The following is a 13,438-nucleotide window of genomic DNA, read 5'->3' on the forward strand; positions in this document are numbered from 1 at the left end:
GATGCTTATTCATCAAGGCCACTCAATCCCCTTATTGGTCAAATCCACTGTGTGATGAGAGTCCCTATCTCTCTTCTATATGGCAATGCTATTCAGATTTTTAGCTTCTAAAACTCACCCCTTCCTGGCCTCCTCACACAGTCCCTCCTTGGTCTACTCTTAACATTTGTGCCATTATTCCTCAGTCTACTTCTAGAACTGTTCTTGATCTTTCTTCTTCCCTTTTATATTTTTGTGACCTTAATCTCAACTCCTTCCACTTTTTAAAAATTCTGCATAGACTCTCCCAGATGGTCTAATTCATATCCTTGGCTTCAACCACCACCGTTATGACTCCTGTATATATCCCCATCCCCGAGCTCTGTCTTGATCATGAGACTCCAGCTTCCACTTGTCTACTCTATTTCCACCTATGAGACCAGAGGCTTCTCAAACTTACATATCCCAGACCAGGCTTGCCCTACTTCTCCCAAGGCCGACGTCCCCAAATTAGCCAGTATGTCACATACAACCAGTTACACTTATCCCGGTGCCCAATCGCAGCCTGTTATGCCTCAGACGCATTTCTTGCCTTTCTTGGCAGTCTTCTGCCAGCTGGCTTCTGGCTTAGTTGGCCAATGTGAGGCCCTCGTGGGAGATTGGACAGTGAGAAGAAAGGGGAAACCAGGGTACTATACGCATATACATATACCCCCCGCCCCACAAGACTTAGAATGGTTTCTGTTTTCTTCACTGGACCTGTCTGAGACGCCCTCCTTCTCACCCCTCAAATCAATCCATTCTCTCTTCTGCATCCTCATTGCCATTGAATTACTGCTGGTCTTCATCATTTCCCTCCTACATTTTGGTGATAGAATTTATGTCCTTTAAGTTACATCTCCTCATTTAATCCATTCTCTACATACTTGCAGAACAAGCTCTGATGATAATGAGATGTTTCTCTCTTCTTTAAACTAAAACTGATAGCTATCTTCAAAGGAAAATCAGTCACAAGTAGCCCCATTAGAATAGATCACCATCCCTTGGAACCTGTCATTGTGCAACTTGGCAACAACTGATTGGCCCAAGGATGTCATCTGATCTGAAGGGAACAGACCGAAAGGATATGGGAAGAACCAATGGCTATGAGGTAGCCAGGCAGAGAACTTTGTTCATGACCACCAATATTGCATAATGACTGGTCAGCTTAATTAGATCCTCTGGAAATTTTAAACGAGAGAGACAGAGGCCCAGCAGAGTGGAGAAGTAGAAGAAACACAAAATCAAGGTGTAAGGAAAACCATGAGGCAGCAGAAGCGTCAATACACCAAAGGTTAGGAGCGGTAGGTGGGCAGCAATAGGAGTAGCAGCTATAAGCTCAGTGGAAAGAAGTATCTGGGACAAAATCTAGAACCAAGAGGAGGGTTGTTGTGGGAACGTGGGAGCAGTGGTGAGCTGACTGGGGACATGTGGCCTTTCATCCTTTGATTCCAATATTCCCACTTCTCCACGTACCCTTCAATAAACCCCCATCCATAAACCTTACATTTCTCTTCCTAACAACCTAATCCCACCCCTAGTCATCATGTGTTTGACAGTGCTCGCTTCGGCAGCACATATACTAAAATTGGAACCATCATGTGTTTGACAAAACTGCCTGCTCATAAGGCTCACCTGAGGTACTTGGAAAGTTTAGGAAATGCTTTCTTTCCACTCCAGACTCTCATAGTGTCAAGTTCTCCATGATCTTGCCTCTTGTCTCTACCATCACCTGAGTCTAGCGTTGTCTTCCTCAAAGGAACGGTGGAACAGTAGGGGTACTTTTCAATCAAAGCAGCAATATAAACACAGGTAATTGTTCTCAGGGACTGGTAGTAATCCAACTGTGCTTTGGGTTCTCCTGGCTCTGTGCCTTTGTATGTGCTTCTCCAGGTGCCTGTACTGGCCCGGAGAAAGGTCTCTTTCACTGCAAATGTTTGTACTCCATACAACTCAATTAAGGTATCATTGAAAACTTGTTTCACGTCTCTCTCCTTCGCTGGCCCCCAACAGACAGGTATAGGCTTTGTCTCTGCCCTTCTGACACTTGTACAAGCTTATCATTGTTTTGAAACCTATTTGCTTGCCATTCTTTCTCATAAGACTAAGCAACCATAGGACTAAGATTCCAACTAGTCCATTCTCTTGTGGCCCTGCCTGGAGCACACAAAAGGTCTGCAAGAAACTAATACATTCACTGGATGAAAGCTTGCCTTATTTACGGGAGGCCTCGGGAAGCCAAAGTCATATAGAGGAAAGAAAACTGGAGTCCAACTGTGGCTCTGCCTCTGGTTATTTGTGTAATTGCGAAGTATCTCAACCTCTGTGCCTGATTTTTCATGTCTGAAACGTGGTTAGATGTTTAAGGGTTTGGCTCAGTAACTTCTGTGGTTCTTTGCAATGCTGTAAATGTGTCTCAACACTGACCCTGGGATTTGCTCCTACCCACACTTCATCCCTGCTCGATCCATAGCCAGAGTAAAATGGCAGGCCACGCTGGTACTGTTAAACATCTGGTGATTGAGTTCATGCGCAGGGCTCTATGCGTTGTTGCTGCTTGGCTTTGTGGAATGGAGAGGAGACTTGTTATTTAATATCATGCAGAAACTTTTTCTACATAATCAAGGTCGGCTTCCAGATGTAGATAACATAGATCATACCAATGGGAAGGCAGATCCACATAGTTTTAATTTCAAATGTCTAAAGCTAGCTATGTTCAGTAAAGGAAGTCTTGAAAGACAAAATTCTTCAGGCTACCATGTTCAGAAAAATATTTATGTATATCAAATTCAAAGACAAGAGAGGACAGTATATAAAATTGATTTTATTTCATGCACATATATACCAAATATAAAACTAGTTGAGCTAACAGATCTCGGTTAGATAAAAATCTCTAAACAGATTATATAAAACACAATATTGGCAACCATCATTTCTTATATGCTTCTCATCTATCACAACAAGACTTGGCCATTGATGTAACTGTGATATCACTGGGAAACATTTTTTTTTTTACATATTTGACAGTAATAGTATAAAACAGAAATGGAAAAATAAGAAATACATCTCTATTCCGAAAAAAAATTTTTAAACAACAAATCTGTAATTCTTTGCTTGTCCTTGCAAAGACACAGAACTAACAGAACAAAGATCTGGAATATCCAATATACATACAGTCACCACACGAAGTTATATTTCAGGAACTAATTTTTTGGCAGGAAGGGATGCATGACTCCTCCCTGACACCCTACCAACAGTTACTCATGAGTCAAATAGAAGGATTTGGCTAGTCTGCTGACATTTCCTTGACATGTTTGCTCCCCACCCTCACAATTACAGGCCCTGATTTGAGAGATTAAGGACCATAACTAGTCTCCTAAGAGAGCCCTTTGTCCTGTCTTGCCCCATGCCCTATCCTTCCTCTATACTTTTGGGAGTTACCTTGCTGAACTCAAACCTCCACTGCCTGTTCATAAAGTCTAAACTTCTTGGTCTGCACAAAACTTGTACTCACCTGATCACTGTTCTCTTTTTCCAACACCTCTCCTTATCAACCTTGCTCCACTCTAGCGTCTGAACCACTTGCCTCTGCCTGAATGCCCCATGCAGTTCCATGCTTCAGTCAACGAACAGTCGAGTGCCTCCCACTTGTGTGCAAGGCATGGTGTGGGTAGTTTTCCTGCATTCGCTCATACTGTTCCCAATGTGTAGAATGTCCTACTCAAAATCTGTATCCCTGGAAAACATCCCATGTTTCCAAGTCTCAGTACCCAGTCCCTATAATTTTGGCCTTATCGGTTAAAACTAACCAGGTCATTTTCTGTGCTTTACACCAGCTCTATTGCATAGTCTTAATGCTTCTATGTCAGTGAGGCCATAAACTTTGAGGTCCATGTCTCCTTCTTTTCATTCCTATTATCTGCATGGTACTTGACACATAATTTCACCTTAGCCCCGGCTAGTTCTTTGGCCTTCATCTACATATGACAACAAAATAAGCAACAAAAAGCTGCCTTAGGCAGTACTCATTTCACAAGTTAGAAGGTAAATTTAGAACAGTAAGGGACTTGCAGAATCCTAAGGATGAATCTTAACTAATGAAGCCCAGAGGCATTCATCAGAGACACAGGAATGGCTCAGTTTCTTCCATGACCGCGATCAGAGATCTGTGCTGCTTCTACCTTGTTTAGCAACTAATCAAACTGAGCACAACAAAACAAAACTTTCCTTTGTCCTAAGTTCAACAAACTCTAGAGTTGTGGAATATTGGATAAATAAAACCTTCCAGTTTCCTCTTCCTATAAATAGTAGAACACATGGGTGTGATGAAATTACCTCCTACTACTTCTCAACCTAATGCCAGATTGCCTACTTCAGATTTCTCTGACCTTCGGGAATTGCTTAATTGCTTCTTCCTCTGTATTCCCGTAGCACTGTATACACTCTAATATAGGTAGTTTAAAAATAATAATATTAATTCTAGACCATGAAATTACAACAGGTCAATGCCTGGCATATAATGAACACTCAGATGAATGAGGAATTGGATCTTACTTTAAGGATATGAAGTAAGACTAATTATGTTAATTCTAACCTTAATACTTCCCTTAGCATTTAATAAGGGATTATTATCTGTGAACACAGATTTAACATCAGGCAGTGGCTTTTGCTACCTGAAATACTGAAGTCTGCAAAAAAGGTATTTATTTAAGAGGACACCGTATATTTAAAAAAATCAATTTATTTAAACAGATGCTACAAAGGTAATATACAGTAAGTAAAAAAAACACTAATACAATAAAATTGCTTTCATGTATACACACTTAAGATAATTTTAAGTGTTTGGAATAGGCCCAGAGAGCCTTTATTCTGTGGTGTTGCCATTTTGTGTTTTGACTATTTAAAAACATTTTAAATGACTAAACACAAAGTTCGATTATTATTAAACTCCAACTGAATTTGTTGTAAATTAGTGGCAGTAAAACATCAGCTACACTAAAATCTGCTCTTAAATTTGTTCTGGTTAGATCACTGAGTAACCAACTCTAGTCTCCCCATATCACTCATTATGTGACTTATCATCTTGTGATTCCTGATAGTTTATAAGGCAATCTGAATACTTGAAATGCAAGTCTAGCTTGTGGCCTAGTTTTTATAATTTGGTAATTCTATGAAAGTATTTGAAGCTTGCTTTAACAGTGCTACATCTCAACCCTGACATTAAAACAGCCTCAGTGTAATCAATTTACACACCTGGTGGCACTAAGACACTCAGGAACTACTTCAAACAGTTATTTCCTTGTGGCATCCTTCTTTTAAGGATGGAAACTATACTTTGCAATGAAATTAAGAAATCTGTTAGAAGACAAATCTGAGGACTTTTAAAAATTATACAGTACATTAGTAAGTGCTTTAAAAGGTAAACCATCCAATGACATAAATGAAAGTTATACCATGGATGCAAGGTCATAAGAAAACAGATTAAACTTGTTTTTCCATTCACTTCTACAAATGCTCTCTAGTAACCACACTGGTATTATAAAGCAATCAAGAACAACATTTGTTTCTCATCAGTCTGTGTATATGCAGACATTTGCCTATTTAATTGGCACATACACACTCCAAGTATACAAATTACTTCAATCCTATATCCATTTACCTCTCAGAGTGGTTTAATGTCACCAGAGTGACACATAAAAGGAAAAAAAAAACAAAAATGAATGCCAGGCTTCCGAGTAAGTAAAGCCAAATCAGATTGTTCAACTGATGCTATAGTAGCTTATTTCTGCAGGAAAACACAGATTTCTATAGTTCTAGTCAGTTACTTTATCATTAAACTCTAACTTCGCCAACATGGTTTCAAGTAATGAAAGTATTTTTGACTTATTGGGAATTATATATAATGCGTGGAAAAAAAACAGATTGGGAATTTTTTTTTTGCCAATCATCAAACATGTTCTCATCTGAACGAGGGAAATTCTTTTAGTTTAATATAAGTTTTTCAATGAAACAATAAATTTACAATGAAGTTAGTGGTCTTATTCAATAAGTCTTCTAATCTTCCAACTCAGGCCTGAGAAGAACAATGATTATAGGAGAAAAAAAATAAATAAATAATCTCCTGTGGCCATCATCTTAGGGGTCGGTTCTCTTGTAATGATGAATTCTTTTTTTTTTTTAAGATTTTATTTATTTATTTGACAGATAGAGACACAGTGAGAGAGGAAACACAAGCAGGGGGAGAGGGAGAGGCAGACTTCCAGTACAGCAGGGAGCCCGACGCGGGGCTCAATCCCCCAAACCTGGGATCATGACCTGAGCCAAAGGCAGATGCCCAACGACTGAGCCACCCAGGAGCCCCTGTAATGATGAATTCTATCACAAGTTGTCATGTTTCCAAGATCTGCACAGGGCTTTAAAATCGAACTGAGAAGATTCAGAAAGCCTTTGTTCTTGGGCTTACACAGTAAGCACTTTGGGTGATTCTTAGTCACATTTTTATCCAGAATACAGTGTTACAGGTCACATTTTTCTCGACGATGCTTATACTGACTTGTGCTCTCTCTATATAAACATATTTACACACAGAATATAACACTGACATGGGGATATGAAGTTAGCCAGCCATCCATAAGAAGAATGGGATAAAAATTGCAGGAAGGGTAGTATAGGATGCCAAGCCCAGATAGACTATAGATGCCAATCCCAAGACCGCTGAAGCGAGAACACTTCTCTCATCACGAATAATTATCTTCACATTCTCACAGAACTGGAAAATAAAATTTAAGAATATTAGAAAAGGGGGCTGAACCTAAGAAGAATCACATGTACCAAATAGTAAAGCATAATTTTCTCACCTATTTTCTCTCTAACAGAAAAACCAGAATTTCTCTTATGACTTTGGAAAGAATTTAAGGTGTGAATAGTTCAGTTTCTTGATTCCACATCCCATAGTAACTGAAATGATGCTTCAGGCAACTAGGTTCACAAAGGCAACTGCCTTTGTAAATACAGACTTTTTATAGAAAACTACAGAGAATGTAACCACATAAAAGTTATTCAGGATTAACGGTTAAAACTTTAAACTGCCTGTCAATAACAATAACATATTCTAAAATTTCATAAGCAAAGGAATCTCTAATCTTGATAAAATTTAGCCTATTATTATTGGTGAATTCAGTTCCTACAACTCATCGTTCGAAAATTTGATGATACCAATGAAAACTGTCCTCAGAGGTCTCAAAATCTAAAGGCATAGAAAGTCTAATTTTTTGATCATATCCCATTCTCTGAGTAAATTAAATTCAATCAAAAATTGGCTGCTGGAGATAAAGATAAATTAAATATGATCCCTACCCCTGAGGAAGTCATTCTTCTAATATGTGAAATTGTTCTCCTTTAAAAACCAAATTTACTCAGAAGTGATGGCTTATGTTTGAGTCCTGGCTCACCTCTTACTAGCTCCAGTAAATCTCATGTAAATCATTTAACTTGTCCAGACTACCCTCTTCTCCTCCATGGGAATAAGAAGGTTGTTGTGAGGATCAGGTGAGATCTTTAATGCAAAAGTATTCCTCTACGTGCTGCGTAAATGTAAGGCATTACAATGATTATTATTACTGCTACATCTGTTGACAGTTAGCTCTACCTCATCACTGTCTGGGCAAAATTTAGCAATGAACTGCTCCATTTTTTATATGTGACTTGTGCTATTCGTGCTAGTTTTAAGCTCCTTTCCTAGACATGACATTGTATATGCTTTGAGGGTCTCCTACAGTGGCCTATATGGTCCTGGACAGCCAGGTTTCTAAATTCTTAATGGCCAGAGTATACGAGCCCAGTATATTTTAATGCACTATCTTGACTGTAAAGTTGTCTCTAGCCATACCTTTATACAATTTCTAGACAAATTCCTGTTCCTGTTAGTTATCCAGATGTTGTCTTCTTACACGTCAAACAGACGATTTGTCTCTTTCTGCTAAACAAAAACATTGAGTCCCAAATACACAATCTTAAAGTGGTGAAGATCAAACTAAACGAAGTTTTCAGGACAATGAGAAAAGGTGCTTGGCAAATAATGGGAAGATTAACTGTCTTCGTACAGTTACGCTCTTTTTGTCTTTTTCCCAATAATTGTTAATTAAGGAAAACAGAGAATCATGATGGACTCCTTTCCCCAAAAGCAGATTTTCTCAAGGAGCATCTTATTTCTAATGTCCTTATTTCTAATGTCCATTAGCCCAAGGAGGCATCTCTAGTGGTGCTCAACAGGAGGGAATGTCCTGCATTGCTAGAAGGTAGCCTGTAGCGGCACTTTTTGAGTACGGAAACCCCAGAAATTAAAAGGGGTATTTCCATTCATTTTTTGGCAATAAAAAGCAGTACCAGCAACATTAAAAAAAAGAGTTGAAAAAGCATAAGGCATAATAAGAGTAATTAAGGGCTTTATAGTTTACAGAACACTGAAATTGTTAATAGTAATATAAAACTCCCTTAATTTTATGACTTCTAAACTTGTTAAAAAGAGCTTCACACTACAAAAAAGCAAAATGTTTTCTTCCAATTTATTTTCAAATTATTTGCTGTGCTTTCATGAGGGAAAGTGCTCTTCAAAGTGTTTATAAACTTAAATTTAACTTTAAGTAAGAGACAACTTGCAACTCTCAGTGTCAGGCTTACAGTAGTATATACATAGATGGAGAACTCAACAATCAGACCCTGAGTCAAGTAATTCCTTACATCTCTGAAAAGTAGAAATCAGTCCTCCTTCAATAATAATGACCTACTTCTCTCAAGGCATGTTCAAAAAAAACAGTTCTTAGAATTGGAAAATTTGGGATGGGGATTTCCCCCCCCCCCCCCGGGGAAATCTACTCTGGCCAAATTGTTTGTTACACCATTCAAAGTGAAGACAAAAACTCAGTTTCACAAGAGGTGCTATGCAGCAACAGCAATTAAAACATTTCTCTACTTCTGTAAAACCTTACAAAGTTTCCAAAGATGAAAAACTACTCCAGCTAGTTATTTATGCAGATTAAATATTTTACTACCTCGAAAAAAGCACTTGTGACGTGTTTTGTTTGTTTGGTTGGTTGGTTTTGGTCAAAATACAGAATACAGTGCTATATGTGTTCCATGAAAGGGTAACTCCTAATTACTGGATAGAAGTACTGTTTTTCCTTAGAGAAATAATTTGCTTGGTTCCTAAGTAAATCTGACCTGTTTCCTTTTGTACACTTTTGGAGCCAGTGTTTGTAAATGTAGTGAAGTTCATTTCTAATCAGGCCTGGACTGTGGCTGTGATTCTTAAATCATTGCACACTGCTCAAACTATATTTTTATTTTACTAGATTGAGTCTGTTGTGGCTCTATAAATAATCTATAAGAAGTTTCATATATTGATGTATAAAAAGCATAGTACTTGTATGTTCTGCCACAGAGGAGAAAAAGATTTTCCCATATGGGTCAAAAAATTAATCAAGATGTGAAGCAATACAAAATCGGTTGCATGGACTCATTCTTTTGGTCCAGAAAGTATCTAAACATGAAGGTTAAAATGTGAAGCTCATTAGGTGATGGCCCAGGTTTCAGTTAAGAGTGAACATTAACAATAACCTCTTTAACAACTACAGTGAAGCCTGAGAAAGCTACTAATTGCAAATGCAGTTGCAGGCTTAAAAAGTTAACTATCTTTAAGTTAAGAGGTTTCAAAAGGAAATAAAAAATCCACCCCCCCACCCCTTTGGATTTGTGGGTAATTTAATCATCTTCAATGCTAATACTGTTTGTTTGGTTTTAAGTGCTCATAAAAATTACATTGAACGGACCTTCTTGAAAACCAATTGTTTTTATCTCTGAGGAACCCATAAACAATCCCACCTTTGGAGCTAAGGGTTAAAGGATGCCTAACAATGAGGAAGTCTAGATGGGGATTAAAGCCTTCAAAGAAAGAATTCAGAATACCAAGGAAATGACTTCTCTGAAGCCAGACACGGGAGTAAGGGATCTACCAGGGAGGTCTTCCTACTGGGAATTTTGATGGTTTCTATTAAGCAAAGGGAATTCACTCTGCAGCTTACAGATGGAGAAACCTGCATGCTTCCTTAATTTTAAAGGCACAATTTATACACAGGGTTATAGATAAAATACAAACCCTGTCGCCTTTCTTCCAATTGTAATTCTTGGGAAAATTTGCAAGCACACAGCGACAGATTTTCTCTTGACCCCCCCCCCAACCTCCACCTGCCCTTTTGTCATTTCGACGACGCTGGGTGGACACCCTGACACCTCTGCAGCAATAACTGGGTAGATTTGGAATCGCTGGCAGCGGTACTGCATTGTCACACTCTTTAACCCCCCATTTTGAGGTTACCTTCAAGGGACAACGCTATTTATTTACTTGGCCTCCTTTAGGAACACCAGAGAGATCGTTACTCATTCTAGAACTCAATCCCTGATTCCAGAGTATAGAAAAAGGTTAGAGATGGGAAAGGGTGTCCCCACCGAACCCAATGGCGAGTCACACGTGTACCTTGTCGGCCTGGGGGCTGATCGAGGTGCCGAATCTGCAGTAGGTCACAAAGTGCTCACAGTTGTTCCACAGTAGGCTGTAGGGAGTTAGGCCCAGCAGCTTCTCCGCCCGCTGCGCCACCTCTTCGTTGAGCAACGCCTTCTTCTTGAGGGACTTGTCCAGGTGATTGACCAGGATGTCGGCTCCATAGGCGAAGTCCTCCACTGTGTCCACGCGGATGCTGGCTATCCTGCCAATGACGCCCAGGATGAGACGCTTATTGGAGACCACCTTCTGCGTGCGCCCCTTGTCTTTGGTCAGGGCCAACAGGATGTCGGGCATCATGTGGGCAACACGGTTGTCGCCCAGGTAGATGCCGTAGTGGGTCAGGTGGGTCCGGGGCACTTCCAGCACGTCGCCGCGAAGGAAGGAGCTGATCTCATAGTAACTATTCCTCGCCTTGTCTTCGTCCGGGGTGCCCGAACTGAAGAGCTTGAAGTTGGAGATGAGGAGCAGCTTCTCCAGCAATTGGGACAGCGCCTCCAGCATTGGGTTCTTCATCCTGCAGGGGAAAGGGAGCGTCGGGGGGACCGCCGCTGCTCGGGCCCGGGCCGGACTAGGTGAGGTCGCCGCACTGGGGCGCTGCGCTGCTCCTCACCTGCAGGCCGGTGACCCGGGAAGGAGAGAAGCCTGGAGATTAGCTTGACCGCCCCGCCCTGGGAACTGAGGAGAATGAGGACCTGACCGAGGCAGACCGCGGGGACAGTGGCACCGGCGCTGAGAGCAACAAGCTACGAAACCCACCTGGGGGCCGTGTCGGGGCGCAGGACAGCGCGCGGAACCCTGGGCTGAAGCCTTCTCTGAGGCCTTTTAGCCCAGTCAAGGGGCGGGGCCGAACGCCGTCACAGACCCGGCGAGAGCGCTGATTGGGCGCCGGTTACCAGCGCCGCTCGCCGCGAGGGGCGCGCGGGACCGCGGGTTCTTTGGAAGAGGGCTGGCGGGTCCCCCGGGTCCGGTGTTCTTCCCTGAGACCCGCTTCCAGACGCAGGTTCCCCTTGGCACTCGCGACCTAAGCTCTTGCGGCCTCTAAGCGGCCGTTTAGAGCAGTGGCCGAGGCGCGGCCGCGCAAAAGTTCCTGCACCTGTCTGGACTGGGGCGCATTCTGGGCAAAGTTTTCGGTGGAAAAGTCCCTTCCGGCGAGATTTCTGAGCCAAACCACCTCCCTCTAAAGGGTTGGATACCCAGAGACCTCGACTTACTAAAGTGTTTGCATTAATCTGCGAAGCGTGCGCACCTCCAAAGCCTGTGGATTCCTCCCTAGAGACCTAGTCCCAAGCGCCGCGGATCGTCCTCCCTTTTACATGCCCCGAATCCTTTTTGCTCTCAGCTGGCGCGCGGGTCGGTAGAGACCCGCGCGTCCAGGTCCCGAGCTCTGGCGATTGGAACCCCAGGCGCCTCTGCGCTCGGACGCACCAGTGACCGTTGAGCGCGCGGCTCTCAACGGTCAGCCGGCGAAGCCCCCAACGACCGTCTGGAAAGCCAGATTAATGTCAAGTTTATTCCTTCGGCTTCAGGGTCAGATGGACCCTGAGTGGGTTCATCCCCCAAAACGTTGCCGCTTTCAAAGCGCAGCCGCCCGGGCTTGGCCAAGACGGATGTAGCACTGCGTTCCTTGCCAGAGCAGAGCGCCTGCCGCGTGACCCAGGCGCAACAGCGAGGGTGGTCCCCGGGAGCAGCCGGGTGAGGGCGCTGCAGAGGCGCGGTCCGCGCCAGGCTCGGCACGCGGTGTCCCGACCCTGAGCGGAGTTCGATGCTAATGCATTATGTAAATGCTTAAATTCCGCAGACAAAGGCCACAATAGAGAGCCTTGGTTGGGTCCACAAAGCTGCCCAATTCGGGGCTAATAGGTTTCTTCGGGAAGCAGATTCTCCGCTCGCCTGGGGGAGGAGGCTGCCTGTGGATGATGAATGAAGGGCCATTCATCTTACCTGGAAGAAGAAGGGGACCATGGAGACCAGGCGGGGAGGAGGCTGGCTCCCAATTATCCTCGGAGGCCCGGCCTTTGCTCCTACCCTGAGTCTGCCATCAGCGTTCTGCCCCAGCCGTCCCGTTTGCGCGTCACTTTTGTTCATCTCACAAATGATCCCGAATCACGTTAGAGTCTCAGCAAAGAGAAGTAAACTCCATTTCCCACAACCGAATCGGAAAGAGGACGATGGAGAAGGGGAGAGAGGCAGTGCACTGGAAATTTTAAATCGTTATTTCCCCAGTCTGCCCCCAAAATTTAAAGCGCAGAGCTACGGAGCTGCTGAAATTAATCAAACACCTCCGCACGTGGGCGTCTGTTAGCTTCCAGCCACACACCAGCTCAGCCGCTGGATTTAAAATCTGGGGAGTCTGTGGAAATTTTTTAAAATCTGATTCAGATCTCCGCGCACACGTTAAACTGCAGATCCCACGTCTGACTCTAAGGCTCTGGACACACTAGGCTGGTACAGTTCTAAGAAAGCATAGATGCCGGAACCTCCAATGTCAGGAGCCAAACGGCTGGGGGAGATCAAAGGAGACTTAGTAATTAGTGATTTCCGTCTCTGGTGGTCACTAATGCAGCTTATTAACGCCTACGACTGTCTCCACCTGGGGAATTTGGGGAGACAAAAGTATGGAGGACTGCCCGCCGGCTCCACAAGAGAACTCCTTTAGAGCAAAAAATATTAAGAAATCACCTCTAGACCTTCAATAGCCTCATCCCCACACAGGGTTTTATGAAAGATAGGCAGTGCCAAGCTGATTTGCAATTCCCCTGCCCCGCCTGAGGAAACTCGGCCCTGGATAACCCAAAGGAGGCTGTAGAACACTGCCGTTTGTCGCGTTTTTGAAGTCGTCTGAGACCTCTTAAGCGGGGAGTG

At 42.9% G+C, this 13,438-nt stretch overlaps 1 protein-coding gene across 2 annotated transcripts in view; it reads right to left on the reverse strand.

Moving 5' to 3' along the window:
• Positions 1 to 6,059: 6,059 nt before the first annotated feature.
• The window catches only part of LRAT (lecithin retinol acyltransferase), a 126,022-nt gene continuing 118,643 nt past the window's right edge, over positions 6,060 to 13,438 (reverse strand). Inside the window, exons 1-2 of one of the 2 annotated variants that reach the window (XM_028104418.2) lie at positions 10,550 to 11,170; positions 6,060 to 6,787 (exon numbers count right to left, since the gene is read on the reverse strand). In XM_028104418.2, coding sequence (XP_027960219.1) covers positions 6,635 to 6,787; positions 10,550 to 11,089 — 693 coding nt within the window. In that variant the 5' untranslated portion in view covers positions 11,090 to 11,170 and the 3' untranslated portion in view covers positions 6,060 to 6,634. Of the gene's footprint in view, positions 6,788 to 10,549; positions 11,171 to 13,438 lie in introns of those variants that run through there. The other variant, XR_003609481.2, reaches the window with a different exon arrangement.

Source organism: Eumetopias jubatus, unplaced genomic scaffold, assembly GCF_037043125.1.
Source record: "Eumetopias jubatus isolate StellerSeaLion01/CBP00866 unplaced genomic scaffold, mEumJub1_p1.0 scaffold_2, whole genome shotgun sequence".
Classification (NCBI taxonomy): domain Eukaryota; kingdom Metazoa; phylum Chordata; class Mammalia; order Carnivora; family Otariidae; genus Eumetopias; species Eumetopias jubatus.